The sequence below is a fragment of the Leopardus geoffroyi genome, chromosome D1 (assembly GCF_018350155.1).
Source record: "Leopardus geoffroyi isolate Oge1 chromosome D1, O.geoffroyi_Oge1_pat1.0, whole genome shotgun sequence".
NCBI classification, from domain to species: Eukaryota; Metazoa; Chordata; class Mammalia; order Carnivora; family Felidae; genus Leopardus; species Leopardus geoffroyi.
Window position 1 is genome coordinate 112081333 of NC_059329.1, and position 26793 is coordinate 112108125.

The 26793-nt window shown below is 61.3% G+C and overlaps 1 protein-coding gene across 1 annotated transcript; it reads right to left on the reverse strand.

Annotated features, from left to right (window-relative positions):
* Nucleotides 1-3058: 3058 nt before the first annotated feature.
* LOC123600564 lies at nt 3059-6146 on the reverse strand. Its single transcript, XM_045482589.1, has 3 exons — nt 5982-6146; nt 5296-5460; nt 3059-4347 (listed from the first exon to the last, which is right to left on the reverse strand). The coding sequence occupies exons 1-3, from the start codon at nt 6144-6146 to the stop codon at nt 3376-3378; spliced, it is 1302 nt and encodes a 433-aa protein (XP_045338545.1). The 3' UTR covers nt 3059-3375.
* Nucleotides 6147-26793: the final 20647 nt, after the last annotated feature.

Here is a 26793-nt window from a genome sequence, read left to right on the forward strand (position 1 = left end):
GCCGCGGGGCGGACGCTGGCTGAGAGGTCTGTCTTCCCCGCGCTCCCCTCCAGGACAGCCATTCTGGAAGCAAATGGCTTTGATTTTACAGGAAGCGGACTAAGGGGCTAATCTGAGTTTAATTTTTAAAGCCAGGCCTTTGATTTCAGACTTATTCATTTGAGTAATTAATGCCTCCGAGTCTGGGGTCAGAATGCATCCCCGCTTAGCGCGTCTCTCTTACATCCAGAGACAGACCTCACATCACTTGGGACACCCAAACCATGAATTTATTATACCAGCTGGAATGTTCCGAGGGCCCAGAGCAGGCACCCAGTGGGACTTCACAGACATCTCCGCCAAAGACGACGACAACCCCATCTCCGCGTGCGGGGTCCCCGGGACCAAGGCAAACGCTTCCCGCTCCAGCAGGGGTCCCGCACACAAGCGGTCCTCTCTCCTAGAACCTGTGGGCACAGAATGTTCTGGGCTTTGACCCATGTTTTTAACTCAGTCTCCATTCGATCAACAAACATTTACTAAGCGCCAACTGTCTGGCAACCAGTAGGTAGATACTGGAGGGTCAACTCTGTTCCTAAAGGAGAAAACACACACAGGAGGACGCACAGATCTGCGGGCACGAGTGTGCCTGAGCCCTGAGCGGGCAGAGCATCTCGGGGCAGGGCCGGCTCCGTGGGAAGGTGACCTTCGGGAGGACCCTGAAGGGGGGGCATGGAGGGGAGGGCGAGGCCAGGGGCAAGGGTGTGGAGCAGACGGCACATCGCCTCCAGAGGCTGGGTCTGGAGAGAGATTCCGGGGGGCTTTCTACGCATGAGTTCCTCGGGGGATATTTTTTTCCTTCTCCTTCCCCCCCCCCCCCCCCCACAAAGCACAGGATGAATCTACGCCCTCGGTTTCACCCGGAGCCTGCTGGCAGGACTTCCTCTCTGTCCTGTTGTGATCTCACGTCTGTCACGCACACACGGCTAGCACCGCGTCTCAGGGCCCTGGCCTCGCAGCGTGCTGAGTGGGGGTTCCGACAAGCGCAGCTCTCCTTTACGGGGGGGACAGAGACCCGGCTCAACGCTGGTGGGTGCGGGCCGTGCGGGGCCCAGACACAATCGCCCTCTGGGGACGCTGGGCTGCCGGCATCCGGTCTAGGTGCCCTGGGACGTCTTCGAGAGGCTAATGTCCAGACGGGGCCCGACTGGATGTGACTGCTGTTCAGAAAGGAGGAAAGAGGGGACAGAGCCTGCAGCTCCTTCCTCCAGGGTGAGGACCCTTCCTCCGAGGGTGGAAGGTGGTCACAGACAGAAGGGCCAATGACTTGATCACTGGTGTCCACTGGGCCCACAAAGCGCCCCCCATCGACCAACCCAGTAAGGACACACACAGGAAGCCGATGCTTGGCAAAGCTGCTCTCTCCAGATGGCGTCGGAGGGTGCACACAGGTGTCTGTGCAGACGTGGGACAGGCAGCGAGGAAGGCATCTGGCCCCTCGGTGGCTCCTGGGGTGGCTCTCGGAGCAGCTGGGGGGGATCCATGCCGCCCCCCAGAAGCAGGACTCGCATGAGGGGGTCGCTCGGAGCTGGGGAGGTGGTGAGACCGTGGGGGTGCGAGGCAGCCCAAGCTTCTCCTGGTGAGCTGCAGAGGCCTCCGGCGGCCCAACCAGCTCAGGGCGTCCTTCCGGGCCCCCCAACGGGCACACGATGCTGTCTGGCCCTTGGCGGGGCTCTAGCCTGAGCTACAAGGCCGAGCTTCGGGGTCAGTGAGCCCCGTAAACTCAGGGGGCATTTCTGTCGGTGCCTGCATCACCCCGGCCTCCAGAGCGCCCAACGGGCTTCTGCAGATTCTCAAAGGCTCAGGCTCTCCCGGACCTCCGGCTGCCTGCTCGCGGCCTTGCGAACCACCCATGGCACTTGGGACGCCAGGTGGGGCCCCGGGCTGCGGGAACACCGCGGAGGCCAGACTCGCTCCGTGGGGGTCGGGGAGGCTCCCCAGAGAGGGAGCACTGCGGCCGGCCGCCCCTGGCCTCCTGCTCTGCGGGGGGGTCACTCGTGCTCCCTGGATCAAGAAGATGGGAGCAGCGCCTCCGTCCCCAAACTACACTCCAGCCGGTGGAAGCTTCTATTCACCCCGCCCTGTCACCGACTCAGGTCCTGCGCTGGACCCAGCCCTCCGCTTCCTGGCTGGCAGCCTGAGGGAGCCAGCCTCTCTTGGAGCCTCGGTTTCCCCATCACAGGGCCTGCCTCGGAGGGCCACGGAAAGACCTCAATTACCCGCGGAGATGGCCCAGAGCAGGGCCAGCTGGCAGGAAGCCCCGCTCAGGACTCAGCACCTCTGGGTCCCTAGAGGCCAGGTCCCGCGCCTGGATCTGGGGGCTCATTGAACATCATCCAGACCTGAACCCCGAGGAACTCCGAGCCTGCTGGGGAAAGATGGCAACGCGGGACACTCGCGCTGTGACCAGGCCCTGAGGAGGCCCCCACCCAGCCCCCCTGCTCAGGGACCTGGTCTTTGAGCACCAAGGACCCCGGCCTGGTCCTGAGAAATGAACAGCACCCACCGGAGGACGAGTTGGGACAGCCAGGCCTCAGTGTGTCCAACACGCACGTGCACAGACATGTGCACAGCACGCACACCAAGCACGCAAAGACGCGCACGCACACCAAGCACGCAAAGACGCGCACGCACACCAAGCACGCAAAGACGCGCGCACGTGTCCATCTGCACGCGTACGCGGGCACACCAGACACGCCCCCCGCGGAGGGTAGCACACATACGAACACACACGGCTTTGGAGATACCCCACGGGAAGGCGATCCTGCCCCCTGCCCCAGGACCACACCATTACCTTCAGCCCCACAAGCCCCAGAGCATCACCAGGTAGACAAGGTCCCCGGGGTCCCTGCTCTTAGGTTGCAGACTGACAAAACCCAAACCGCAGCCCCACAAAACAGCACCATCTTGTGGTGGCAGCAGGACCAGGTGGGAGGCCAGAGGCCTCTTTCCTTTGGGAAGGGTTTTCCCTCAGAGCCGAGCTCCCACGGTATCCCCCGCCCCCCCCCCCCAACCTCGGGCAGGTGGCACCAGGCTGCTCTGGTCCGGACCAGCGTTTCCTCCGCTCCCCACCGCCCTTCACGGGCTCCTGCCGGGCCTGAGGTCACCTGGGCCCCGAGCCCAGCTCTTCTGGGGATTTTGGGAAACCTCGTTCTCCCCCCCCCCCGCCCCCCCCCCCGGGCTTCTCGCCTCATCTGTGAAATGGGGCCATGATACTGCCGCTCAAGATACCTAGAGCCACCCCTCCTGCCCTGGGGCTTCCCACGAATAGACTGGGCTGCCCCCCCCCGACGTGAGGCCTGAGCCTACAGCTCCCGGGGGTCCTCCCCTGCCGGTTCAGACATTGGCTGGGAAGAAGAGACGTCTATCATACCTTTCAGCACCCCCCATTCCTCTGGGCTCCCCCTGCCCCCATGAGAGCCTGAGCTCCGGAGCAGGACTCTGTTCGCCCTGCCCCCACCCCCCAGCCTGCAGGGATGACAGCTCGTAGCCACTCGGGGAACCAACGACCAAGAAGCCTCGCCGGTGACAAGGGGACGTAGTATTCCTCCACACCTGCCGGTCCACACCACCTGCCTGGCAGAGAGGGGCTCGGACTTGGCTCCGAGAGGGGCCGGATCCGGGTTCTGACGCTCCGCACGCGGGCAGCCCTCCCTGTGCCTCAGTGTCCCCATGCACAAAGGGGAGTCGTCGGAAGGGATGACGGAAACCCCTGCGAAGGGCCCAGCCCGGCGCCCGGTCAACGGACGTGTGTGAGCAGAGGCCGTGTGGGCTTTGCGCCGTGTGCACCAAACCCTCCCCGGTTCTGCGCACCCGGAACGTCGGGCTCCCGGCGGCGTCCGGGGAGGGGGTCTCGGAGAGGACGGAAGCGGGAGGCTGGGTTTCGTGTGGCGCTCCGTGACCACGCCCCCCGGCTCCAAAGGCATCGGAGGCGCCCCGGCTGCTCGCGTTTTCCGTAATTGGTTCCACAGCAATTAATTTCTCGCGGGCGAGATGAACGCGGGTCCGTCTCCCTCCCCGGGAGAGCGCCACGTGCTCGGGCCCCGGGGGCCTCTTCTCTTCCAGCCAAACGTTAATTTCCCCCGAGTGCCTCCGGAAAGAGGTTTTAGGACGAGACGCGAAGCCTGGCAGGAATCTGACATCTGACACAGCCGTCCAGGGAGAGGAGGGGTCGAGACACGTGCTAATTGCCCGTCGTTGCGACAAAAGGTTCCGTCCGCTGAGCCTGCGCTGGTTTCCCGGCTGAAGATGCCCGGGTCGTGTCCGGGTTGCGTCAGGCTTCGCTTTGGGGAAGCATCCTTCCAGGATCTGAGAAGAGAAGGAAAGCCAGAGGGTCCTGGGGGGCTGGTGTGCGAGAGTCATCTCTGCTGAGAGCCAGATGCTTCTCTCCCTGGGCACCTGGGAGGTGAGCGCCCGGTCTCCTGCTGCCCCAGGCCCCAGAACCCCCACTCCCTCCCAGCAGAGCGGCTGACGGCTCTCCCTTCCAGAGGATGTACAGGGCCCGTTTTGTGGGCCTCGGAGCCCTGCATCAGGGGCTCCCCGAAGGGGCCAGCGGTTGGGTAAATGCAGGGCCGAGGCAGAGCCTTCAAACCAAAGCTCCGAGGTCATGTGCAAACTAAGCTTTTAAAGTGCTGGACATGCTGGTGCAGACGGGCCAGGGACCCCCAGACTGTGTTCTCGCCACGGGAGCTCTTGGGAAGGCCCAGGCTTGGTGGGGGGGGGGGGGTGGGCTGGGGGTTACCGGGGCCCTGTATGTATTGCATCAGCCCCCACCCCCACGTGAACGGCAGTGCGGAGTCAAGACCAGCCCTCCTGGCCCTGCCCCCCAGCAGACGGTGCCCTGGAGGCTCCCAGTAGAAATTCCAGGGCCCCTCCCCTCTTCAGGAGTCAAGGCGCCCACTTTGGGGAGTAAAACAGCCTGGCCTCCAAACCATTTCCCACCCTGGAGCCTCCGGGGGGCCAGTGACATTGCAAAGTGCAGAAGACACAGGCCACGCCCAGAATCTGCCCTTGGGCTCTCTGGCTGGCTTCGAACTCTTCGGGCAACTTTGAGCAATAAAGCCCAGGACGATGCTCCCAAGCCATTAAGTGGAGAGACAAAACGGCATTCCCAGGGAACGCACCTGTCCCGGAGCACATGCAACCTGTGTCCACGGAGGACCATCTGGCTTCTCTGGTGACCTGGAAGGTGGCCGTCAGTCCTCTCCAAATAGAACTCCCACCGGTATGAGCCGGACCCACAACAGATGCCGTTACCTGGGTATCCGGGGTATGCTCAGGTCGACCAGCTTCAGCACCCGTGTTCAGAGCCCTCGAGACGAAGAAGAAGTCGGCCAAACGGTAGTCCCACACCAGTAACAGACACAGGTCTCGATCGTCAAGCACCTTCTCTGTGCCGGGCTCCGTGCGAGGCCCTCGGTGCTACAGAATCTTCTGGAATCTTCTCGATCGTTCTAGAACGCAGGCTCTGTTATTGCCCCTGTTTTATGCAAACTGAGGCTCAGAAAGGTTCGAGGGTCTTCCCAAGTTTGTAAGACCCATCTGCTGAAATAACCGATGCATTTATTCTTGGTTAAAATCCCGGAATCAAAGACCAGAAGAGCTGCCCCCCACCCCCCGCTTCCTCCTCCAGACTCCACACCCAAAGGCCTGAGCCTGGCTGGGGGCAGGGGCGCGGGGCGGGCCCTCCCTGGTAAATAGCATCGGCCCCTTGCACTGATCGCAGCTCTGCCCTCGAGAGTTCAGGCTGATAACACGAGAGTAATCGCATAATAAACGCTCCACAACTGTGCCTCTGGACAATGAACCACCCCAGCCAGAGTGTGTCCTCATTACTGGGCCGCAAGCCAGCCGGTTCCAACTTGGCCCCGTGCCCGACTCCGGCCTGGTCCCCGCCTGGATTGCGGCCCACGGCGCCCTTCCCAGGAAGGCTCACGGGTCACCGTCAAGGTGAAGCCAGAGGCGGTTAACGACTTGACACGGGTCATGGCGTCCTTCCCCGGCAGGACTCTGCCTGCCTTTATCTTGGGCACGGCATCCTTTGGACGATTGACCCGAATCCACAGCCATAAACGATGGTCTTTGTGCATCTGGAAATGCTGCCTCATGGGGCGCCGATCACTGACCCTGTTTGTTTATTTATTGGGAGTATTTTTAGCTTGCGCTGTTACCCCTGGGATCACCGACTTTCCTTTTTAATCCTCCGCTCGAGCAGAAAGGAAATGGAGAGTAACACGCAGGTCACTTGAACTCCGGGGTAACTTTCGGGCAAGCTCAGGCCACCGAGGTCAAGCTTCCTCCGGCGACAATCCTGCCGCATCTGGCAAATGGCACGGGGCCCCCCGGGGTGTGTGAGCTGAGCAGAGCCTGGCCAGACCCACAGGTGAAGGTGTCCATCTAAGGGCCCACAGGGGGACGTGATGGGCCCTGGGGCCTGTGGACCCTAAACGTGACGGCCTGACGTCTCACGCGAGACTGGGTGTGATCCCACACCCGCCTTTCAGAGTAGATCCCCCGACTCCTTCCCAGTCCTGGAGTCCTTGGCTTGAAAACCGACGCTGCTAATCTGCTCCCCCATGCCTCAGTTTCCACATTTGTAAAATGGGGCCGATGAGAACACCTACTCCACACACCTGTTCAGAGCATTAAATAAAGTGTCCCCGGCCCATGATAAGTGCCCTACAAGGGGTGTCGTGTCATTGTCACTCTTAGTTCTAGGGACTTGGATGTCAATCAGGGTCCTTGTGGAAGCAGGCCACCCACCCCAAGGGGACACAGAAGATAAACGATGGTGAAGAATCTGGTTACTGTCCCGAGGCCAGGAGGGGGCAGTTACAGAACCCGGAGGTGGGGCGCTCGGGGGGAGGGGTGTTGACAGGAGCCGTGGCCTTGGGTAGAGGGGGGACGTCCGCGACCCCAGCGAGCCCCTCTCTCCTTTCATGCTCCGACCTGCTCCTGGCTCCTCCTACCAGCTGGACCCACCTGGAACCCACAGGCCGGGCGGCTGGACCCACCTGGAACCCACAGGCCGGGCGGCTGGTCACCAGTCAGCCTCCTGGGACGAGGAGACAGGGTAGGGAGCGGGCTGGGCTGTCCCAGGGGTGGGGGCAGGCTGGCGGTCGCCATCCGCTCATCGGCCTTCTCTCCCCGGCTGGCGTGTGCGGTTGGGGACCAGACCCTGAATCTCACGTCGGTTGGCACCAGATACTTTTTATGCCCACAGATATCCTTGAGTTTTGCCCCAGGGTATAGTTAAGTTCCATGTTTATAGTTAGGTTTGATCATTTGGGGTCTTGCTTTTAAAATTCTTAGATGGGACCAGAGCAGTGTTTAACCTCTAGGGCTAATTTGCAAGACCCTTCTGCTCACTCAACCCCAAACCTTATAAAATATGAGGACTTCAGTCAGTCCGTCTGGGGAAAACGGGCATTACGTGTCCTGTGTTCTTTTGGGCGGTTCTTTCCTCAGCCCGGGGGAAAATTTCTTCCCGTGCAAGGGGGTCGGTTCTTGGCTGACTATTCAAAGGAGGCCCCCTGCAGGCCCCCGGACTCTCCTGTGCCTGGGTCTCCTTGAACTTGGGGCTCCTCTGACTTCAAGGGAGCCCCGCCCCGCATCATGAAGGCTGCAAGCTGAGGAAATCGCCAGACTCGCTGCCTCCTAGGGATTTACTGTCGGTGCTGCCTGACGTCCAGCCTCTTGAACACCATGGTCTCCTATCTTTTGTCTGGGTTTTTAGCCCAAAGGAGAAGGTTGCACGTATCTTTTTCACTGGTATGAACGAGGGTCTGTCGTAGACATCACTCAGTCCTTCACGTTTAAGAGAGAGCTTTTTTTTTTTTTTAATTTTTTACAAACTTACTTGTTTTGGACAAATTTTAGAGTCACGAAGAACTTTCCGAGACAGGACAGAGAGTTCCCCATGCGCCCTTCACTCGGTTTCCTCCAGCAACAGTGGTTTGTATACCCCTGTAAGCACGGGTGGGGTGTGACAAAACGAACTCAGAACTCTATCCCCGCCCCGGCCACGTGTCACGGGCATGGGGCCTGGAAGTCTGTCCCTGCGGTGCTTCGCCCGATGGCTCTCCCACAGGTCCGGTGGCAACCTGATAAATCAGACTTGCATCTGCCTTCTCACCAAGGAGAGAGCTGGAAAAGGGGCCCAGGTCCTTCCCCTTGCTGTCGCCAGTTTCCACCGCCCTTTTCTGAACGGGGACCCCCTCGAGCCGGGCCAGCCTGGGCCGTGCCGTCCACGACAGCAGCCACGTGCCCACCTGCGCCCCCGTGGGGCGTGTGAACCGTGGCGGCTCCGCACCGAGACGTGCCGTGGGTGTGGGACGCTCGCCGGGCCCGGAGGACTTATTCGTGAAGGCACTAGGGACGTCAAGTATCTCACCGATACCGTCCTCGGTGTTGACAGGATAACGTTGGATCTAGTGGATTAAACAGAATACATTATTAAAATGAACTTTCTGTTTTTCACGTGGCAAATAGAGAGCTTAATATTACTCATGCGGCTCTCTGCCCTGGTCCGAACACCAGCCGCCCTCTGCCGTCCTGCCTGGGTCCCGGCCACCGCTGCACCTGCCATCCCCTGGCCAGAGGTGACACCCGCAGAGCACCGGGGTGGCCGTGGGGAGCCAGATCGGAGTCGGGGCCGGCTCCTGATAACGGCTGTGAGGGTGCCGCAAGCTCCTGGGTGGCTGGAGGGGTCAGTGGCCTTCAGGGCGCGTCCCTGGCCACTGCCGGGGTGCCCGGAGGCCCCTGCTGAGTCACATTCCTGCGCTAAACTAGAAGGAAACTCCCTCCCTGGGCCTGCTTCCCACTCGGGACAGCCTGGTTAATATGTTACCTGCCGGTCCTGTCCCCAGGTTACCCAGACCTGGGGGGGGCCCCCCCACACATGCCCGGGGGTTACCTCCAGTGTCAGGGGAAGGGGGTGGGGAGCTTTTAAGGTATATTTTTAAATGGGACTGTTTCAGAAAAGAGCCAAGTGAGAAGAAGTCAAGCCTTGAACCTGTCAGCCTCTTTATTTCCAGGCTTTTTATTGCCTAAAATTTTTTTTTAACGTTTATTTATTTATTTTTTTTTTGAGAGACAAAGAGAGACAGAGCACGAACAGGGGAGGGGCAGAGAGAGGAGGAGACACAGAATCTGCAGCAGCTCCAGGCTCTGAGCTGTTCGCACAGAGCCCGACGCGGGGCTCGAACCCACAGACCGCGAGATCATGACCCGAGCTGAAGTCGGACGCTCCACCGACTGAGGCCCCCAGGGAACCCCTTCCGGTCTTTTTAAACAGGTATGTACTTTCTATAAATCATGACAAGAGTGCACGTTTGCCGTCCTTGAGAACAAGAACGAAGACAAAGCTACCTAGCAAGTCAGGCTGTGGCCCTTCCCTCCCCCGAGACCCCATCCATGGCCTCTTCCTCCCCTTCAAACTTCTATTGCCTTCAACACCCTGGGGGGCGGGGGCTAGTTTCCACTTTTCATAAGGCATCCCGGCCCCCCGCGCCGTCCCCGAGCTGCAGGCCCCGGTGTGCGTCCCCACGTGGGACGGGGAGGCCGGCCTCCCGCGCTCGCCGTGAGCTTCTGGATGGTAACAGGGCCCTCTGCCAGCTGGAAGGGGGCACCGCCTGGGGGTCCGTGCTGCTGGGTCTAGGAATCCCCCTGCCCCCGCCAAACGGCTTTCCCCACCGCCCGAGGCGGAGGCTCCGGGGTGTTGCTGCCGGATCTTCGACAGAGAAACAACAGGGGCAACGGCGGTGAGTTGCGGTCATTTCTGGAACGGATGGCTGTGCGACCTTCCAAGGGAACCAGAGATATCCACCTGAGCGGACGCAGAGCTGCCCCCATCAGCCGACGAGCCCAGGCGGCCGCAGGGCGCTGGGGCCAACGGGACCCGGACGGACGCACACAGATGCGCGTTTGTGGGCACGCACGCCCGGGGTGCCTCGAGCGCGTCTCATGGTGTGTAAGAAGCCGCGGACGCAACCCCGGAAAAATGGGCCTCTGGGCTGGGGGTGGGCGAAAGGGAGGACGAAGGGAAGTATTTGGTTATTTTCTTCCAACTACACAGAAATGGCTCACTGTTATCGGAGGACAACTAAACACGCTTCTGAAGACAGCAGCTGGGCCACGGGCCAAGGGGAGGAGGCTGGATGGGCTGCTGGTAAGACTTCCGGCTTCCCCCAGGAGCTCCACGGGGGCCCCCGCTCACTTTCCTGGGGTCCAGACACCACGATTCTAGCAGGGGGACTGCAGGGGCAGCCGTGGAACCTCAGCCTCCAGCGATGCTCCTCTCGACCTTCCCCCCAGCCTCCACCGGCCTCCCCCCGGCCTCCCCCCAGCCTCTCCCCAGCCTCCCCCCAGCCTCCAGCGATGCTCCCCCTGGCCACCCCTGGCCTCCACTGGCCGCCCCCCGGCCTCTGCCTGGTGTCCCCCCGGCCTCCCCCGGCCTCCACCAGCCTCCCCCCAGCCTCCCCCTGGCCTCCAGCAACTCTGTTCCCTTGGCCTCTATCTGGCCTCCAGGGGAGCCTGAGAGAACCACACGGGCAAAGTCCCAGAATCCAAGGAGGGTGCTCCTCCCCTTAGTGGAGCCAATGGGGGAGGGTTGGGATGTGCAGGGTCTGAGGTCTGTGTCACAGCAGGGCCAGGTGGGCGGGACTCCGCCTCCCTGAGGACCTCACTGCCCCTTACCTGGTCCACCTCCTCTTGGAAGAAAAGGACAAAGAGAAAGAAATGCCTGGAGGGGGCCGGGGAACCCCACAGGTGGTTCGTGGGCATCCCCCCGGTCTGTTAGCTCAGAGACTTCACCCCACCTCTGCTTAATCCAAACCTCTGAAGGTTGGGACTCAGAAGTCTGCCGACCCGCTGTGTAACCCTGGGGGTTCCAGGCACAGAGTGTGAGAACCGCCCCAGGCTGTAGGCCACGGCTGTGGGCGATGAATCCAGGCCGACGGGGAGAAGGGCAGTGCCAGGTTCGCCCACAACCTCTTATTTGTGGGGTGTCCCCCTCCGGCTCTAACCAGAGTTCTGCGACCCCACCCCGAGGCCACCAACCCCCTCCTTGACCCCGTGGGCTGCCCCCCCCCCCCGGTCCTGCTGCAGGTCTGCTCTTGAGGTCAGCGGTGGGAGGGAGGTCCTCTGTTCCAGGGCTTTTGCAGAAACTCTGGGGACACACGCTCCCCTGCCTAAGGACTCGGGGGTCAGAGACGCCAGCCTGAGCTGCTGGGGTTTCACAGGGGGTGAAAGGGAAGGGGGCGTCCACCCCGGAGTGAGGCCAGCGGAGACCAGGCACCCGGGACAACAGAGCCCGGGGTCCCACGTTGTTCGAGTTGCAGGACCCAGATGCCTTTACGGCCCCTTTCTGGCCACCGGAGAAAACAAAAATTAAAACACAACCCCAAACACCGAGCCCACTGGGCTCTGAGCCGCCCCACCTACCATTAATGTGGCCGGTTTTCAGGTGGCCCCTTCCCCAGCCCAGCGCCCCCATCCGGAGGCCTGCAGCCGGCCCCGCCGGCCCCCTCTGGCGGGCCCAGGAAGCCCACCGCTCTGCCCTCTCTTATCTCGTGCGAGCCCGGCCGGGCATCCACGGCCCCCGGGCCTGGTGCTGGACCAGATTTAAGGGGCCGGATGCTGTTGTCAGCTTATCTGGTTGTAAAGGTCCTGCCTTATCTCCAGCCGCCTCTCACTGCCAGTCACTGGTTTATGCTTTTATGAGGCCGGCATGCTTCCCCTGAGCAAGCAGGAGCGACCTCCAAAGGTGACTGGCGGCAGGAGGCGACCAGGACTCCTCCCCTATAAAGCGCTGGGCCCCAGCCAGCCCTGGCTCGGCAGCCGCGTGAACCCATGAGACCCCTGCGGGGCAGGTGGGGGGCCAGGCGAGGGGCAGGGACGAGCCGGGGTCATCAGCCCCTGGTGACAAGGCCAGAAGAAGTGACGGGAAGAGGAGCCTCTGGAGGGAGGCCCTGGGCGGTCCCGGTCCCCCACGCCCTTTCTCGCCCCCCTCTCAATGTCCCGCCCCTCCTGGAACACTTGGCTCCCACAGAGCCTGCTCTCCACTGTTCTGCCCACCAGGGTGGGGAAAGCACTGGGTCTGGGGCCTCACCAGGCAGGTGTCCTCGAGTTAAGACCCAAAGGAGATGGGGAAGTGAGACATGGAGATCCTGAGAAGAAAGGCCCAGACAGGCCGTGGCATGTGCCAAGGCCCTGGGGCAGAAGCCTGGTGTGTGCAGAGAACAGCCGGAGGGGTAACTGGAGGTAAGGGGTCAGGGAGAAAGTTAAGAGAGGTAATCAGGGGGGTTAGGGACCAGGGTATGGGCTTGGCTTTGACTCTGGGTGGGATGGGGCCTGGAGCGTTTTCAGCCCAGGAGAGAATGATGTATACCGGTCCCCCTCACGTACGGCGGATGCATTCGAGGACCCCCACGGATGCCTGACCCTGGATAGCACTGAACCCTGTATGGACTATGTTTTTTCTACGCATTGCTGCCTATGCTAAAATTTAATTCATAAACTAGACCCAGCAGGAGATGAACAACCACGATGATAAAATACAACAGTTATAACAATTTATGCTGATAAAGGTTGTGTGAGTGTGTTTTCTCTCTCTCTCGGGACATCCCGTCCTCACCCTTCTCGTCGTGATGGCGTGAGACGGTAGAGTGCCCACGTCACGAGATGCAGGGAGGGGACTGACGTAGGCGTCCTGACGGAGCGGCGGGCTGATTTCACACAGGCTCGTCTCCGGACCGCGGTAGGCTGCGGGGAATGAGACCGCGGAAAGCGGGTGCGGATCAGAGCAAATAACTGTGTTATCTACCCGCTCGCCACTGGAGGGGGGCGGGGGGGCGGTGCGCTGACGGGCAGGGCAGAAGCAGGGACACCAGAGGGGAATTGTGGCACCATGCGTGCGGGAGGGGGCGTGTGGGGAGCGGCGTGGCCGAAGAGGCAGAGGGCGGAGGGGGTGGCTGAGACAAACCCGGTGACTCCTTCTGGGGACCACGTCCTGTGCCCTGTGACTCACAGGATCCTTTCTCCCACGAGGTGCGAGTATTCCCGCCTTCAGGATGGGGAAACCGAGGCACAACGTGCCCGGAGCTGGAACTCGAGTCCAGAGCCGGTGCCCCTGCTCACAAGGCCAGCCTGGCTGTGCGCCGTGACCCGTGCAGCGCCTCACAGGTGGTCCTCGGCACGCGTTTCCTGGTGACGCAGAGGCGTGCCCTGTCACCATCCGGGGGGACTCGCCGTCTACCCTCTCGGGAGGCCCGTCCCTGCCCGCCCCGCACGAGGGGGAGGGCGCAGCTCAGGGCTCAGCAAACTTTCTGCGAGGGGCCAGAGAGGGTAGATTTTTGTCTTAGTCGCATCGGCCCTCAATTTCCCGCCTCGTGGAAGGAAAAGCAGCCCCAGCAACGTCGATGAACGGACAGCTGTGTGCCAAGAACGCCCGCGGATGGACGCCGACTTTGAAACCCGTATCGTGCTCACGTGTATTTGTATTCTTGTGAGTTTTTTCACCCGTTGAAGACCGGAAGAGAGGGACGCCTGGCTGGCTGTGTCGGCGGGGCACGCGACTCCTGATCTCGCGGTTGGGGGTTCGAGCCCCACGTCGGCCGTGGAGATTGCTTAAAAATAAAATCTTTTTTTTTTTTTTTTTTTTTAATTTTTTTTTTCAACGTTTATTTATTTTGGGGACAGAGAGAGACAGAGCATGAACGGGGGAGGGGCAGAGAGAGAGGGAGACACAGAATCGGAAACAGGCTCCAGGCTCTGAGCCATCAGCCCAGATGCCCGACGCGGGGCTCGAACTCACGGACTGCGAGATCGTGACCTGGCTGAAGTCGGACGCTTAACCGACTGCGCCACCCAGGCGCCCCAAAAATAAAATCTTAAAAAATAATAATGAAATGGAACAGCCATTCTTGGCTCATGGGCCGCACGAAAGCAGGCAGCGGGCAGATCTGACCGGGGCCCAGGCTGGACCCTTTGGAGACGGGAAAGAGGCTAACGTGTGGTTGCAGCAGCGCTCCCGGGGGCTCCTTCGTGCGGTGGGGGCGTATGGGGTGGGCAGGGGCTGGCCTCCAGCTCAGACACAGCCAAGGACTCCGAGGTCAGGCCCCGGGTCCTGGCCCCTCTGCCCCCTTGCACCAGACAACGACCTCCTGGGGGCATCGGTTTCTTTCACGACATTACGGGTCACTTACCACGTGCAGGGGACCGTGCTGGGCGCGCCTCCGGGACCCCTCCCCGTGTCATCTCTGTCCCCCCCCCCTCTGGGACCTGCGCCTGTGGCACAGGTGGGGTCATCGACAGGCCCGTCTTGCAAGGGAAGAGCCCAAATGACACAGAAGGACGAGAAGGGAGAGTGCGGAGAAGACACGTGCAGACACAGGGGTTTTACCGGAACTGGTTTTATCGGGTGGTGTTATTTTCTCTTGGATCTCGCAGAAGGAGGTGTAGGCCCACCCGCCCGAGCAGACGTCGTGTCTTAACCCCCAGAACCTCAGAGCGAGACTTTATTTCCCATAAGGGTCTTTGTAGATCATCCCGGGTGAGGCCGGGCCCTGAATCCCATGGCAAGCGTCCTTACAGAAGAGGAGAGCACACAGAGAGCAGGGGCCACGTGGCCACGGAGGCAGAGGCTGCAGCCACGCGGCCACCAGCCCAGGGACGCCTGGGGCCCCTGAAAGTTGGAGGAGGTGGGAAGGAGCCTCCCTTAGGGCCTCTGGCGGGAGCGGGACCCCGAGCCTCCCCTCTGTCCCCAGGGGCATCCCCCTAGGGGTGCAGCATTCCGTGCAGGCTGTCCCCCGATGTTGGGGCCTCCCGCCTCCTCCTTGTCCTCCCCCTTCCTGCTCCTGCCCCCAGGGGGTCCCCGCTGTCCCGTCACTGGCGAGGACTCCTCTTCAGAGTGGGGTACCAATGCAGCAGGCACCCTGGCTGTGCCCGGCGGCCCGGCCCAGGGCACCACAAGGCCGAGGGGCCCTGCCACCACTCAGGGACTGGCCTCCCCCAACCCCGACGGGCTGCGGGCTCTCAGCTCGGCCAACTCACTGCTCCGAGACTCACCTCCTGCTCTGCACCGTGGAGCCCGGGGAGAGTCTGTGAACGAGGTCGGATGTCCCACGGACGGGGAACTCACTCCCATGCGTGGCCGGTGCAGGCAGGACCCGGCATCGGCAGCAGCCCCTGGGTTGACTCGCACTTTGAAATCGGCCCTGGGGGGCGGGGGGGAGCTGACCGCCTCCCTCAGGACAACACGGCTTTGGTTAGTGATGGTAACCACCAGGTGGCTGAGAAAGGTCGTGCTCGGCCTTGCCGGGCGGCCCCTCCAGCCAGTGGGCCCGAGGAGCTGCACTTGGCCTAACAGAGCTTCACGGGCCCCGAGCACTGGCTCCCAGCCGGGCCCCGCTTCCCCCACCGCTGAGGCCCCAGGTCACACCTTTCCAAGTGAGCCTTTGAGGGGAGGACCAGATCCCGCTGCACTGGCCAGAAAGGGACACTTCTAACTGACCTAAGATCTCCACAGGGCCTCTGAGACACCCCCCGCCCCGGCCCGCCCCAACCTGTTTCCTGCCAGGAGGCCGACAGAACGGATGCTCTGGCCCCATTGTATAGATGAGGAAACTGCGGCTCAGAGAGGTTCTGGATCTGGACGGCACTTGGCAGAGGCTGGCCTTGAACCCAGGTCTCTGAGCCCCATTCCTGGGCCCTTCCTGGCACCCCCCCCCCCCATCATGCCCACCCCGCCCCCACCCGTGCAGGTGCCCGGGGGTCCGCAGGCGCCCATGCTGCCGGGCGCCTGCCTCAACGTCCCCGCCAGGCCCAGCTCCTGGTATTCCAATGTCCACCTGTCGCCCAGGGGCTGGGACTTCCGAAACTTAGCAGGACCCACCAGACGGTGCGGCCCAGAGGTCCGGCGGGAAGGAAACCCCTGGCTCTCAGAGCCGCCCCTAAGCCTGGCAGTGTGGACAGGAACCGTCACCCTCTGAGTCCCCAGCCCCTCTGGCTTGTGCCGGGGAATGAAGGGGAGGGGACACAGGTCGGCACTGCCCCCTGGAGGGCAGCCTCAGGGGCCCGAGCATCTCCGGGTGCCACTCAGGCCAGGCAGGCGTGGCTGATCCGGGCATACACTGGAGGTCCTGGGCAAGCAGGGGCCCTGCTGGAATCTGTCTCCTCGGGGTGGGGGTGGGGGGTGCCAGCTGATGCCCAAGAGACTCATGGATCCCCCGGAGCCCCTCTCCAGGGCAGGTCCCTCCAGGGGCACCGGGCGACGTCGTTCCTTCACAGACGAACAGAATCTGCTCAGCTCCTGTGCCCGGCGCCGGGCCAGGTAGAGTCGGCAGGAGAGCGGCCTCTTCCTACAGCTCTGGTGTCCGTCCCACGCACACCTGCAGGACGGGAGCCTCTGGGGCCGCGTCCTCGCGACCCGCGGGGGCTGGACTCACGCGGGAGCCAGCGCGCCCGGGGCAGAAGTGTGGCTCGGACCGTGGCCTGGGCTGCCCCTTCTCGCATCTGGGATGGGCGCCCGGAAGGCCCGGCTAACAGAACGAGCCCTTCAGAGCGGCTGCCGTGGGGACAGAGCGCGCGAGGAGCCACCCGCACCCCACCGAGGACGGCAGCCCGACGGGAGACCGGGCCGCGTGGCGCCGTGATGCCCTGCCCCGGCCTCCCGCCTGCCGGAAGCAGGCCAGCAGCAGCCAGGACTGTCCCTCGCCGGGAACAGAACGGTCTCCCCCCGAGGACAGCCGGGCCACCTGCTGCGCTCCGGAGCCCCTGGGGGCAGCACCCACGCGCTTATCTCCCTCTGCTGGTCCAAGACGGGGCGGTCGGCGGCCGTGGGGGCTGCCCCGAGCCGAGGGTCCTCAGAGAGAGCAAGCCGGGGCCCGCGGCGGGGGCACAGCCCTCCACAGCGGACGAGGCAGGTCCCACAGACCGTCTCCTCTGAGCCCCACACCCACCCGGGCGGGGGGCTCGCTGGGGCTCCATTTTCCGGGCGAGGAAGCCGAGGCCCGGGCCGGCCGGGTGGCCGTCGAAGGCCGCCTCTCCTGCTGGGTGGGGCCAGGTTCGGAATTTCCGGTCGCTCCCCGCCTCCGAGCGGTGTCCCCAGCCGGGCGGTGCCAGGCTGGGAAGTCTCTCTGGAGGCTCCACACCCACCCGCACCTGGTATTTTTATTCCCGTGTGAGTCTGATGCCAGAAGGTGGTTAAAGCTCACGGCCCGCTGTTTCCTTCCACGGCCGGGGTCAATGGATCCTTTATCTGGCGAGATCTTATCTGCCCGTCCTTGCCGGATTCTGGAGCTGGCTCCTGGAGGTACAGGAGGCCCCGGTGGGCAATCACGGGCGCCAGGCCTTGACCCGAGGGGTGGGGCCTCCCGCCTTGGGACCCGCCTCTGCCCCCTTCCCCCAAGCACTGCCTCCCTACGGCTCCTTTCCCTCTTGCTGTCACCTGCCCGATCTCTGCAGCAGTGGGATGCGACAGGCAATGAAGAGGAGTCGGAAACAGCAGAAGCAGGGCAGGGAGGGGACAGAAGGGACGACAGGAGGGAGTTCTTCGGGCCTCAGGGAGATATTTCGACCCCTGGCTACACAAGCTGGCTCCGAGCTTCCTAGCGGCCGAGGGAAAAGGGAAAGACGTTGAGGGAAGGGAGAGGTGGCGTAGGAGACCGGTCTGATGGACAGAGCCCGGAACGGTCCCCCAGAATTAGTCTCGCCCATCCTCACTGCCGCCAGCCTGCCCTGACACGGATCTTCCTCTTCAGGATGCATGTGATGGAGTGCGCGGCGCGCTTCGTGACAGGGTGCGTGAGCAGGTGCCTCTGCGTCTTCGTTCTTCCAGCCTTCCACTCAGCAAGCACTCACTGAACCCCCCTACGAGCCAGGCCTGTGCGAGATGCTGGGGAGGCCGTGGTCAGCAAGACAGGCCCGGCCTCCACCCTCGGGTGTCGGAAAGCCTGGTGCCGACGGGCAGGAGGAAGCAAGCGGCTACGGAAGGTCCGATTTGCAAAGCAAATCATATTCTTCTTGCGGGGATTTCAATATCGTGGTTGAGATTCGCAGCAGTAAACCTACTTTTGCAAGGTCGACGAACACCACGGCCTCCACCAGGACTGCCCTAGGCCACTCACTGCCCAGCTCATCACCGCGGCCCCCAAGGTTCCCCTCCCCCACCGCACTCTGGCCCCCGTCCCCCCCCCCACTATCTCACACCCCCTCCGCGTGCCCCCAACTCCGCACCAGCCACACAGACTTCACTGCTCTTCGTCAACTCAACTATGACGGGCTGTTCCCTGCCGCAGGACCTTTACACTTGCTGTTCTGTCTACCTGGAACGCTTTTCCCCCAGAGCTTCAACCCCTCTGCCTCCCAGTCTCCATGACACTGTGTCGGGAGTGACTTACTATTTTGAGGCCATTCTCTGCCCAGCACATAGTAAGACTCAATACGTTTTCTTCGAACAAGATACGAGGCACTTGTTGTTACATTTTCAAGGCCCCCAAAGGAAATAAATGCAGCCAGATCCCTGACTGCTGGGTTTTTACCTGCTTCCCCCACGTAGGGGATGCCCGCTCCTAGTCTCTCCGCACTGGGACCAGATGAGTTCTGAATGACACTCACGTGTCACCTCCAGCCCCGGGTCTGACCGTGGGGCCCGGGAGGGACACCGCCAGGCGCTGTCGCTCCTGGGTCAGTTTCCTTTCTGGAAAATCAGACTCACCTCTGGGGGGCAGCATGGTGTCGTGGGAAAAAGCCCAACTGGCTTCCCGTGACCTGGGTCTGGATCCGAGCCCTGCTGCCTCAGGAGCCAGCGACACTGGCTGAGTCACTTCTGCTCCCGAGCCCCAGCGTCCGAACCCTCCACGCCGGGTGGCTGTGCTCAGTGGCCGGGGGAGGTGTGGGCATAGACGGCAGGGACCCTGTGCCCCCGAGACACCTTCAGACAGACTAGGGGACGTTGCTGGTGGCCGTTTTTGTCCCCAGATGCTGAAGTCAAACATGCTAACAGTTCTGGGGAAAAAAGCAACAGTTTAAAAATAGGAGGAAACATGTCCAAACAGGAACGTTCTATTATTTCTCTCTGGTCGCGCTTGGCAAGCCCTGGCGGGAGGAGCAGGAGAAGGCAGGGCCGTCTCACTAGCCAGAGCTCCTGGGGGTTCCCAGCCCCGAGCCCCCCGCCCCCAGCCTCGGCGCCTCCTTGGGCAGCCGGGACACCGAGGGCGGTCACAGCTACCTGCTTCCTGGAGGGGGCGGAGGCTGCCTGCCTCAGCTTCCCCGCAAGGCCACCTGGCCGCCCCTGGTCGGCCCCCTCCCCTCCTCGCTCTGCTCTGGGGTCTGGAGTCCCCTCCGGATGGCACTGGGGTGACTGACATGAGCCCTGGGGACAGTCCCGAGCGACCTGTCGTTTGCAGGACACCGATGACTCCCTGGAACAGGACCTGTGTGAGTTTCCCGTCCCTGTTGTAACACAGCGACACTCGACCACAAAGCCGATGGCTCGGACCGCACGTGCTCCGTGACAGCCCTGGGGGGCGGGAGGACAGGGCAGCGCCTGCCGACCTTTGTCCCTCTGTCTGGCCCGGCTCCACTGTCCTGCCCGTCTCAGGAGGACCCCCGTGACTACACGGCCCCGGGAGAATCCAGCGTCACCTGACATCTCAACCCTTGACCCAGTCGCACCTGCAAAGTCACGCTCCCCACGCAAGGTCACGGCTTCACGGGTTCTGGACATCAACATGTGCACGTCCTGGGGGCGGGGCCGTGTTTCAGCCGCAGCCCCTGCGCACAGCTGGTGCTCAAGGGGCTGGCCGTGACCACGAGCTGCACGCCGGGGGCCTCGCCGGCCTGGGGACACACACCAGTCTGGGGGGGGGGCGGCGGGTCTCGGGGTTCCTGATTCTCGGGGGACACTGAGGCTCAAGCCAGGACTTGTCCCACGTTTCCGTTTCCCCCGTTCTTCCAGGGAATGACCTCGGCCTTCACGCAGGGTGTCTCCTACCTCTAGAGATGTCCCCCCACGAGGCCCGGGATCCCCAGGGTCCTGGACCACTGAGGCCGACAGCTTAGGGCAGGGTGGCCCTCTGATGCTGCTGTTGGGACAGTCCCAGGGACATCAGCCCCGCCCCCAGCATAAAATGTGAACAGTAGAGCTGTGGGTCCAGTGGAGAGGTCGGGGTTCGAGTCTGGATTCTATGGGACAGGCCCAGTGTCTGTAAACGGGCCAGCAGCCCCTGCCTCAGAGGAGGGGGTGGAGAGTAGAAATGTCCCCCTGCCCCCAGCACGAGGCCGCCGGACCACAGGGCCTCACTCTGAAGCTCCCCCGGCCTCGGAGGGTTTGCCGCAAAGTTGCCCCGTGCCAAGGTTTGAACTGGGGAGCACAGGACGGGCACATCCACCACCAGGGGGCGGCCTCAGCTCTCACCTCTGAGTCCCTCCAGGGGTCTCCCCGCCTCCGCCCCCGGCCAGTAGGGCCCAGGCGGCTGGGTTCATGGAACTGGGGGAGGTGGGGAGGGGGGCTGGAACGGCCGCTGGATCCTGCCGAGCCGTGAGCCCCCTCCCCACTGGGGACAGGTGGGGAAGGAGAGCTGGGTGCCTGGGCGGCTCACAGCCTCCTGACTCCTCAGGACCCCAGCCTTCCCTGCCCACCTTGGCCAGAAGATACATTTGTTTGTCCTCAAGGAAAAAAGCCGGGGTGGGGGTCCCTGAAAGAAAGGAGAGGGAGCGGCCAGGTTAGCGGGGAGCATCCCGAGAGCAGGGAGAAGGGCTGGCGGGCTGGGGACCCTCGGTGGGGCTGGCGGTCCAGTCCCGTGGTCTCGTGGGGAAACTTCCCTTAGCGGGTAGCGAACAAGTAAGTCCCCGTCCCCACGCAGGGCCTCCCCTGTCTCCACGACCACGGGGGTCGCCGGGCCGAGGCCATCAACCTGTGAGGATCTGGACTCTGCCCCCACCCCCAGCACTCGGGGCTGGGGGCCAGATGTGATTTCACTGGGACAAGTGGAGAGCTGTGACCAGGTGTCCCGAGCGGTGGGGAGGGTGGGCCAGGGGAGCCAGGCCCGCTGCCCTCCCGGCTTCACGGTCCAGACTGGCTGACAGAGTGCCCCGGGCAGGTGGACACAGGGGCCCCAGGGCTTCCTGACGGCGGGAGTGCAGCCACGGGAGGGCGGGATAGCGCCCTCCCGGGGAGTGTGGGCCCGGGCATGCACAAAGGCCCAGAGGCTGCATTCCTGGTGTGCCCAGGGCTTGGGGCGCGGGTGGGTGTGGCAGGAACCAGGTGTGGGTGTCCCCACCTTGGCCTGAGAGCCAGACTCAGACTTGAGCAATTCTTTCCAGATAATGGGTGTGTGGAAAGCCGGGGCTTCATTCCCAAGGGCTGCGTTTGGGCTCCCAGCCCGTCGGGAAGGATAAAGTGATTCACGTGTGCCCCCCACCCTACCCCCACCCCGCTGCTCTTACTGGTCGAGGTGGCTCTTCGGCCAGCCAGCGGCTCAGGACTTACTCCTGGCCCCTCGGGGCTCCCAGAGCGCTGTGGCCCCCAGGCAGGGGTTGCTGGGGGTGGGGACCCGAAGACGGGCACAGTGTGGCCCGGGAAACTGCTCCAGGAACAGCATCCTGAGGTTGGTTCGGGGAACTCGGGGTGCCCAAAGACCAGGGGGACCTGAGGCTCCTAGGGATGGCCTGGGGGTGGCAGAGGGCAGAGTAGGGAGTCCTAAGCCTGGCTTGAACCCCCATAGGGCTCTGGGTCCCCTGAGCCCTGCTGACCTGTGTTCTGGAAGACAGGAAAAACCCACAAATACCATGGTTCCTGGCCACTAGGAACCAGCTCCTCACCCACCCCTCTGGGTAAGCAGAGTCAGGGAACCCCAAAGGGTCTGTCCTTTTCAGGCTTAGAGGGATTTCAGCCTCAGCAGGTGTTAGAGTTGAATTGTGTCCCCCAAACGCTGGATTCGTTGTCAAATTCCTAGCACTCTGGACCCCAGAATGGGGACATATTTGGAAACAGGGTGGTTAGAGATGTGCTTGGTTAAGAAGAGGTCCTCCTGGAGTAAGGTGGGCCTAATCCAATGTGACCTGTGTCCTCGTAACAAGGGGGGACAGACAGACACGCACAGGAGAACGTCCGGTAGAGTCTGCAGTGACAGCACCATAAACAGAGCCTGGAGAGAGGCCCTGGACAGACCTCTCCCCGGCACCTGCAGGGAGCGTGGCCCTGCCCGTGCCTTTATAACGCTGGGGTCCAGAACAGTGAGAGAAGTTTCTGTTGTTCAAGCCCACTTGGTTCATGCAGCCCCGGGACACTAACGAGATAAGTGGGGTAGAGACCTTCTTTGAACCCCACCCTCCCCTGAGAGCTGCAGCAGGACAGAGCACCTCTTCCCCCCCGAGCACAGCCTGGTGGCTGCCCCCCCAACCACCCAAAACATCCCATGCACCCCAAGACGAAGGTCCCCTCTCTCCACAGCCAAGGGCTTCCTTGGGGTGTCATTTCCTTGGGCTTGTGAAGTGTCCAGTGTGCCATGGATGGGGCCTCCATGGATGGATGGATGGATGGATGGGGCCTCCATGGATGGATGGATGATGGATGGGGCCTCCATGGATGGATGGATGGATGGATGGGGCCTCCATGGATGGATGGATGATGGATGGGGCCTCCGTGGATGGATGGATGGATGGATGGGGCCTCCGTGGATGGATGGATGGATGGATGGGGCCTCCGTGGATGGATGGATGGATGGATGGGGCCTCCGTGGATGGATGGATGGATGGATGGGGCCTCCATGGATGGATGGATGGATGGATGGGGCCTCCATGGATGGATGGATGATGGATGGGGCCTCCATGGATGGATGGATGGATGGATGGGGCCTCCATGGATGGATGGATGGATGGATGGGGCCTCCGTGGATGGATGGATGGATGGATGGATGGGGCCTCCATGGATGGATGGATGATGGATGTGTGGGTGGAGGGGAAGCTGCGGGGCCTATGCTCTCACCTCCGGGTCACCTCACCTGGGGGACGCTGGAGGTGCAAATGCTAAGGTTGTTAATTCGGGAGGCACTTTTAGCCGAACGGTCCCGTTGGCCAGAAGTATCCAGACCGGCACAGGCCGCTGGCTTTGCACCACTGCACTCCAGCAATTTCCATGCCGGTTGCCAGGTGAGATTTTTTTTTACAACTTATTTCCTGGCTTGGAAATCTGGAGAAACAAACTGCGTGGTCCCCAAGCCTGCAGGACCGCAGCCTCCTGCCCCACAGCGGGCACCCCGCTCACCGCAGGTGTCCTGGCCAGTCTGCTCTGGACACCGGCCCGGAGAGGGAGACTTGCCCTGCCGGCCCGTGTTCCTGGGACAGATGTCTAATTAAGCTCGGCTCCGACAGCATTGAATTTATGGCAGCGTTTATTTAAAGGAGGAAGCAGCAGTAAAGCGTGACACCCAGGGAGTGATGAGCGAGAGCCCCGCGGGAGACACAAAACAGGTACTGACGAATGGGGCTCGTTATTTAAAATTCCACCACGGACGTCGCGGACGGCGGGCAGGCCAGACGCCGCTTGGAGGAGGTGGAGAGTTCGTTTCCTTCCTCTAGATAAACATGCCAGCAGCCAGATCCTTCCGTGGTGATAAATGGCTTCCTCCTGCCACCGGCGTGGGGTCGCGCCTCACGCTGGCCGGAACTGTGGCCCGTCCAATGCTCCAGGCGGGCAGGGCGGCCGCGGGAAAGTGCCAAAAGGGCCCTAATCCCAGCATGTCCCCAGGCCCCGGGATTCCAGGCATCCCTCTCCAGACCCCCAGGGTTCTGGAAATACAGAGGGAGGCAGCCATGACTTCCTGCTCAGCTCGGCTGCAGAGGTAAGGACCTCCCGGGATAGGCTGGGCCCTCGGAGGAAGGGAGCCGGGGCAGGAGGGTGGTGGGGGCCGTCCTGCACCCCAGGAACACCGGCTGGTGTCGGTTGACGTCTGAGCGCCCGTCTGGCGGGGGAGGTGTTCACTCCACATCGGATGAGCATCTCTGCCCAGCCCGGGGCTGTTTCAGGAGGAAATTGGTTGACAGATAAGTGGGACCTGGAATCATCCGCCCCAACAGCACTTTCAAACAGTCCAAACGAGGTTATTTGCAAAAGCCAATTGCTGCCATATGTGTCTCCTGGGGCTGGAGGAGAGGAAGGAGGTGAGGCCCCAGCCTGTGGCCCGCAGGGATCTGCCTCCTGCTTCAGAAGGTCACAGACACATTTGTGGTTTCCTGCCTCAGGGGCTCACCTGGGGGTGGCCAGAAAGCGGGACAAAAGCCTGGGACTTAAGGGAGCCCCCTTCCCCCGGCCCAGAGTGGGGGCCCTCCCTTCCTCCAGGGGGCTGCCTCCTCCCCTCCCGTGCTCCCCAGGGCAGCTCCCTGCTCCGCAGCGAGGAGGTGGCAGGAGTGTGTGTGGGAAGCCAGCAGGAGGAAGGAGCCCCGAGACGAGACGAGACGGTGAACCCCGAAACCATCCTGCTCGCGGAAGTAGCCGGATCCAAAAGGGCCACCCAGCGCGTGACCCTGTTTACAAAAACGCCCAGGGGAGGGCAATCCATACAGACAAAATGCAGATCGATGGCTGCCAGAGTTTAGGGTTGGGGGACTAGGGGAATAATTGCTTAATGGGCACCGCGTTTCCTTTCGGGGTGATGAGAACGTTTCAGAATTTGATAGACCGCTAGCTGCCCAGCACCGGGACCATACCAGCCGGCTCTGAACTGGTCGCCTTGAGACGCTTCATTTTACGTGACGTGAATTTCATGTCAATTTCATGCCTCCCTCTGGGAGGCACCTACGTGGGGACACCTGGGCAGGCGGCCGGTGGGGCCAGCAGGTGACAGGTGCACAGACAGCTGCTCCCCACGGTAGGGCCTGACCATCCGCGTTGTGGGCTTAATAGTGGAGGAACTCCTGGGCCCCGTTCCAGAAGTGGGTAACTTGTGGGTAACTGGGAGCTCAGGAGCCCTCAGTCTCCCCATCCGTAAAATGGAATCCACAAGGACCATGACAGGAGGCACATAGCCGGGTCCGGTGCACAGCAAGTTATACAAACGGAGTGGTTAGGAAGTAGCCTTGATCCTGGGTGACGTTTCTTTCTTTGTCTTTGTCTTTGTCTTTGTCTTTTTTTCCCTTTTTTTCTTTTTCTTTGTCTTTTTCTTTTTTTCTTTTTCTTTTTCTTTCTTTGCCTTTTTCTTTTTTTTCTTTTTCTTTCTTTCTCTTTGTCTTTTTTTTCTTTTTCTTTCTCTTTTTTCTTTTTCTTTGTCTTTTTCTTTTTTTCTTTTTCTTTTTCTTTCTTTGCCTTTTTCTTTTTTTTTTTCTTTCTTTCTCTTTGTCTTTTTTTTCTTTTTCTTTCTCTTTTTTCTTTTTCTTTGTCTTTGTCTTTTTTTTTCTTTTTTTCTTTTTCTTTGTCTTTTTATTTTTTTTCTTTCTTTTTCTTTGTCTTTGGGTAACGTTTCTTTCTTTTTCTTTTTTTTCTCTTTCTTTTTTCTTTTTCTTTGTGTTTGTCTTTTTTTTTTTCTTTTTCTTTTTCTTTTTCTTTTTCTTTTTCTCAAGGAGGGAGAGCACCAGGGGCAGAGAGAGAGAGACAGAGAATCCCAAGCGGGCTCCACACTCAGCATAGAGCCCGATGTGGGGCTCGATCCCATGGCCCTGGCATCATGCCCTGAGCTGAAACCAAGAGTGGGATGCTCAACCGACTGAACCACCCGGCGCCCCTGGCTGAGGTTTCTGGTCAGGGTCTACGTCTTACCCTCTCTGCCAGGTGGCCAGCTTCCCAGAGACAGGGGTGTGTCTGGCTCGTGGCTCATTCCACTGTGCCCTGCAGCCAGGCTCCCCAAACTCCAGGCCGAGGACAGATGGCAGTGCCCCCTGACAGCACATGCTAAGATTTCAGACCTTCAGCATCACTGCAACTAAGAAGGGGCCTGGAGACCTGCATTTTTGCAAGTGCGTCCAGTGAGTTGGATACACAGCCAGGTTCAAGAACTTTCTGCCGTCTGACCTTGCAGCAGAGGGTTGGCAAGGCCACTGGAGAGGACAGAGCATTTGCTTGGGCCTTGGTGGTGCAAACAGCCCGTCCTCTGCCACCTGGGCTGGTGACAGGGGGACCAGACCCTGTGCAGGCAGAGTCCAGAGTCTAGGCCTCAAGGAGACGCTATTTGAGGATTGCTTTTTTTTTTTTTTTAACATTTATTCATTTTTTTTGAAAGACAGAGAGAGACAGAGCGTGAACGGGGGAAGGGGCACAGAGAGAGGGAGACGCAGAATCCGAAACGGGCTCCAGGCTCCGAGCTGTCAGCACAGAGCCCGACGTGGGGCTTGAACTCACGGACCGCGAGATCAAAGACCTGAGCCGAAGTCGGCCACTTAACCCACTGAGCCACCCAGGCGCCCCGAGGATTGCTTTTTAACACACAGCAGGACCCTGTCCTTCCCCAACAGGGAATGACCCTCCTAGAGATCCAGGAGTTTAAAAAAAAAAAGGCTATTTAAGAACTTGTCAGCTTTTTTTTTTTTTTTTTTTTAACTATGAAAAGAATGTTTGGATCCTTCCCGCAAAGGAATAGTAAGATTAAGCAACTTAGAAGAGGCGGCTGATGACATACACATACACCCAGGAAGAAAAATCTCTTACTCACACAGAGCCAACTACGTGGGGAGCCCTGTGAGGTCTGCACTCAGCCTGGCAGCCGCCCTGGGGGACTTCAGAGTCGGCTGTGGTGTGACGGTGGTGACAGATGCTCACCGCTC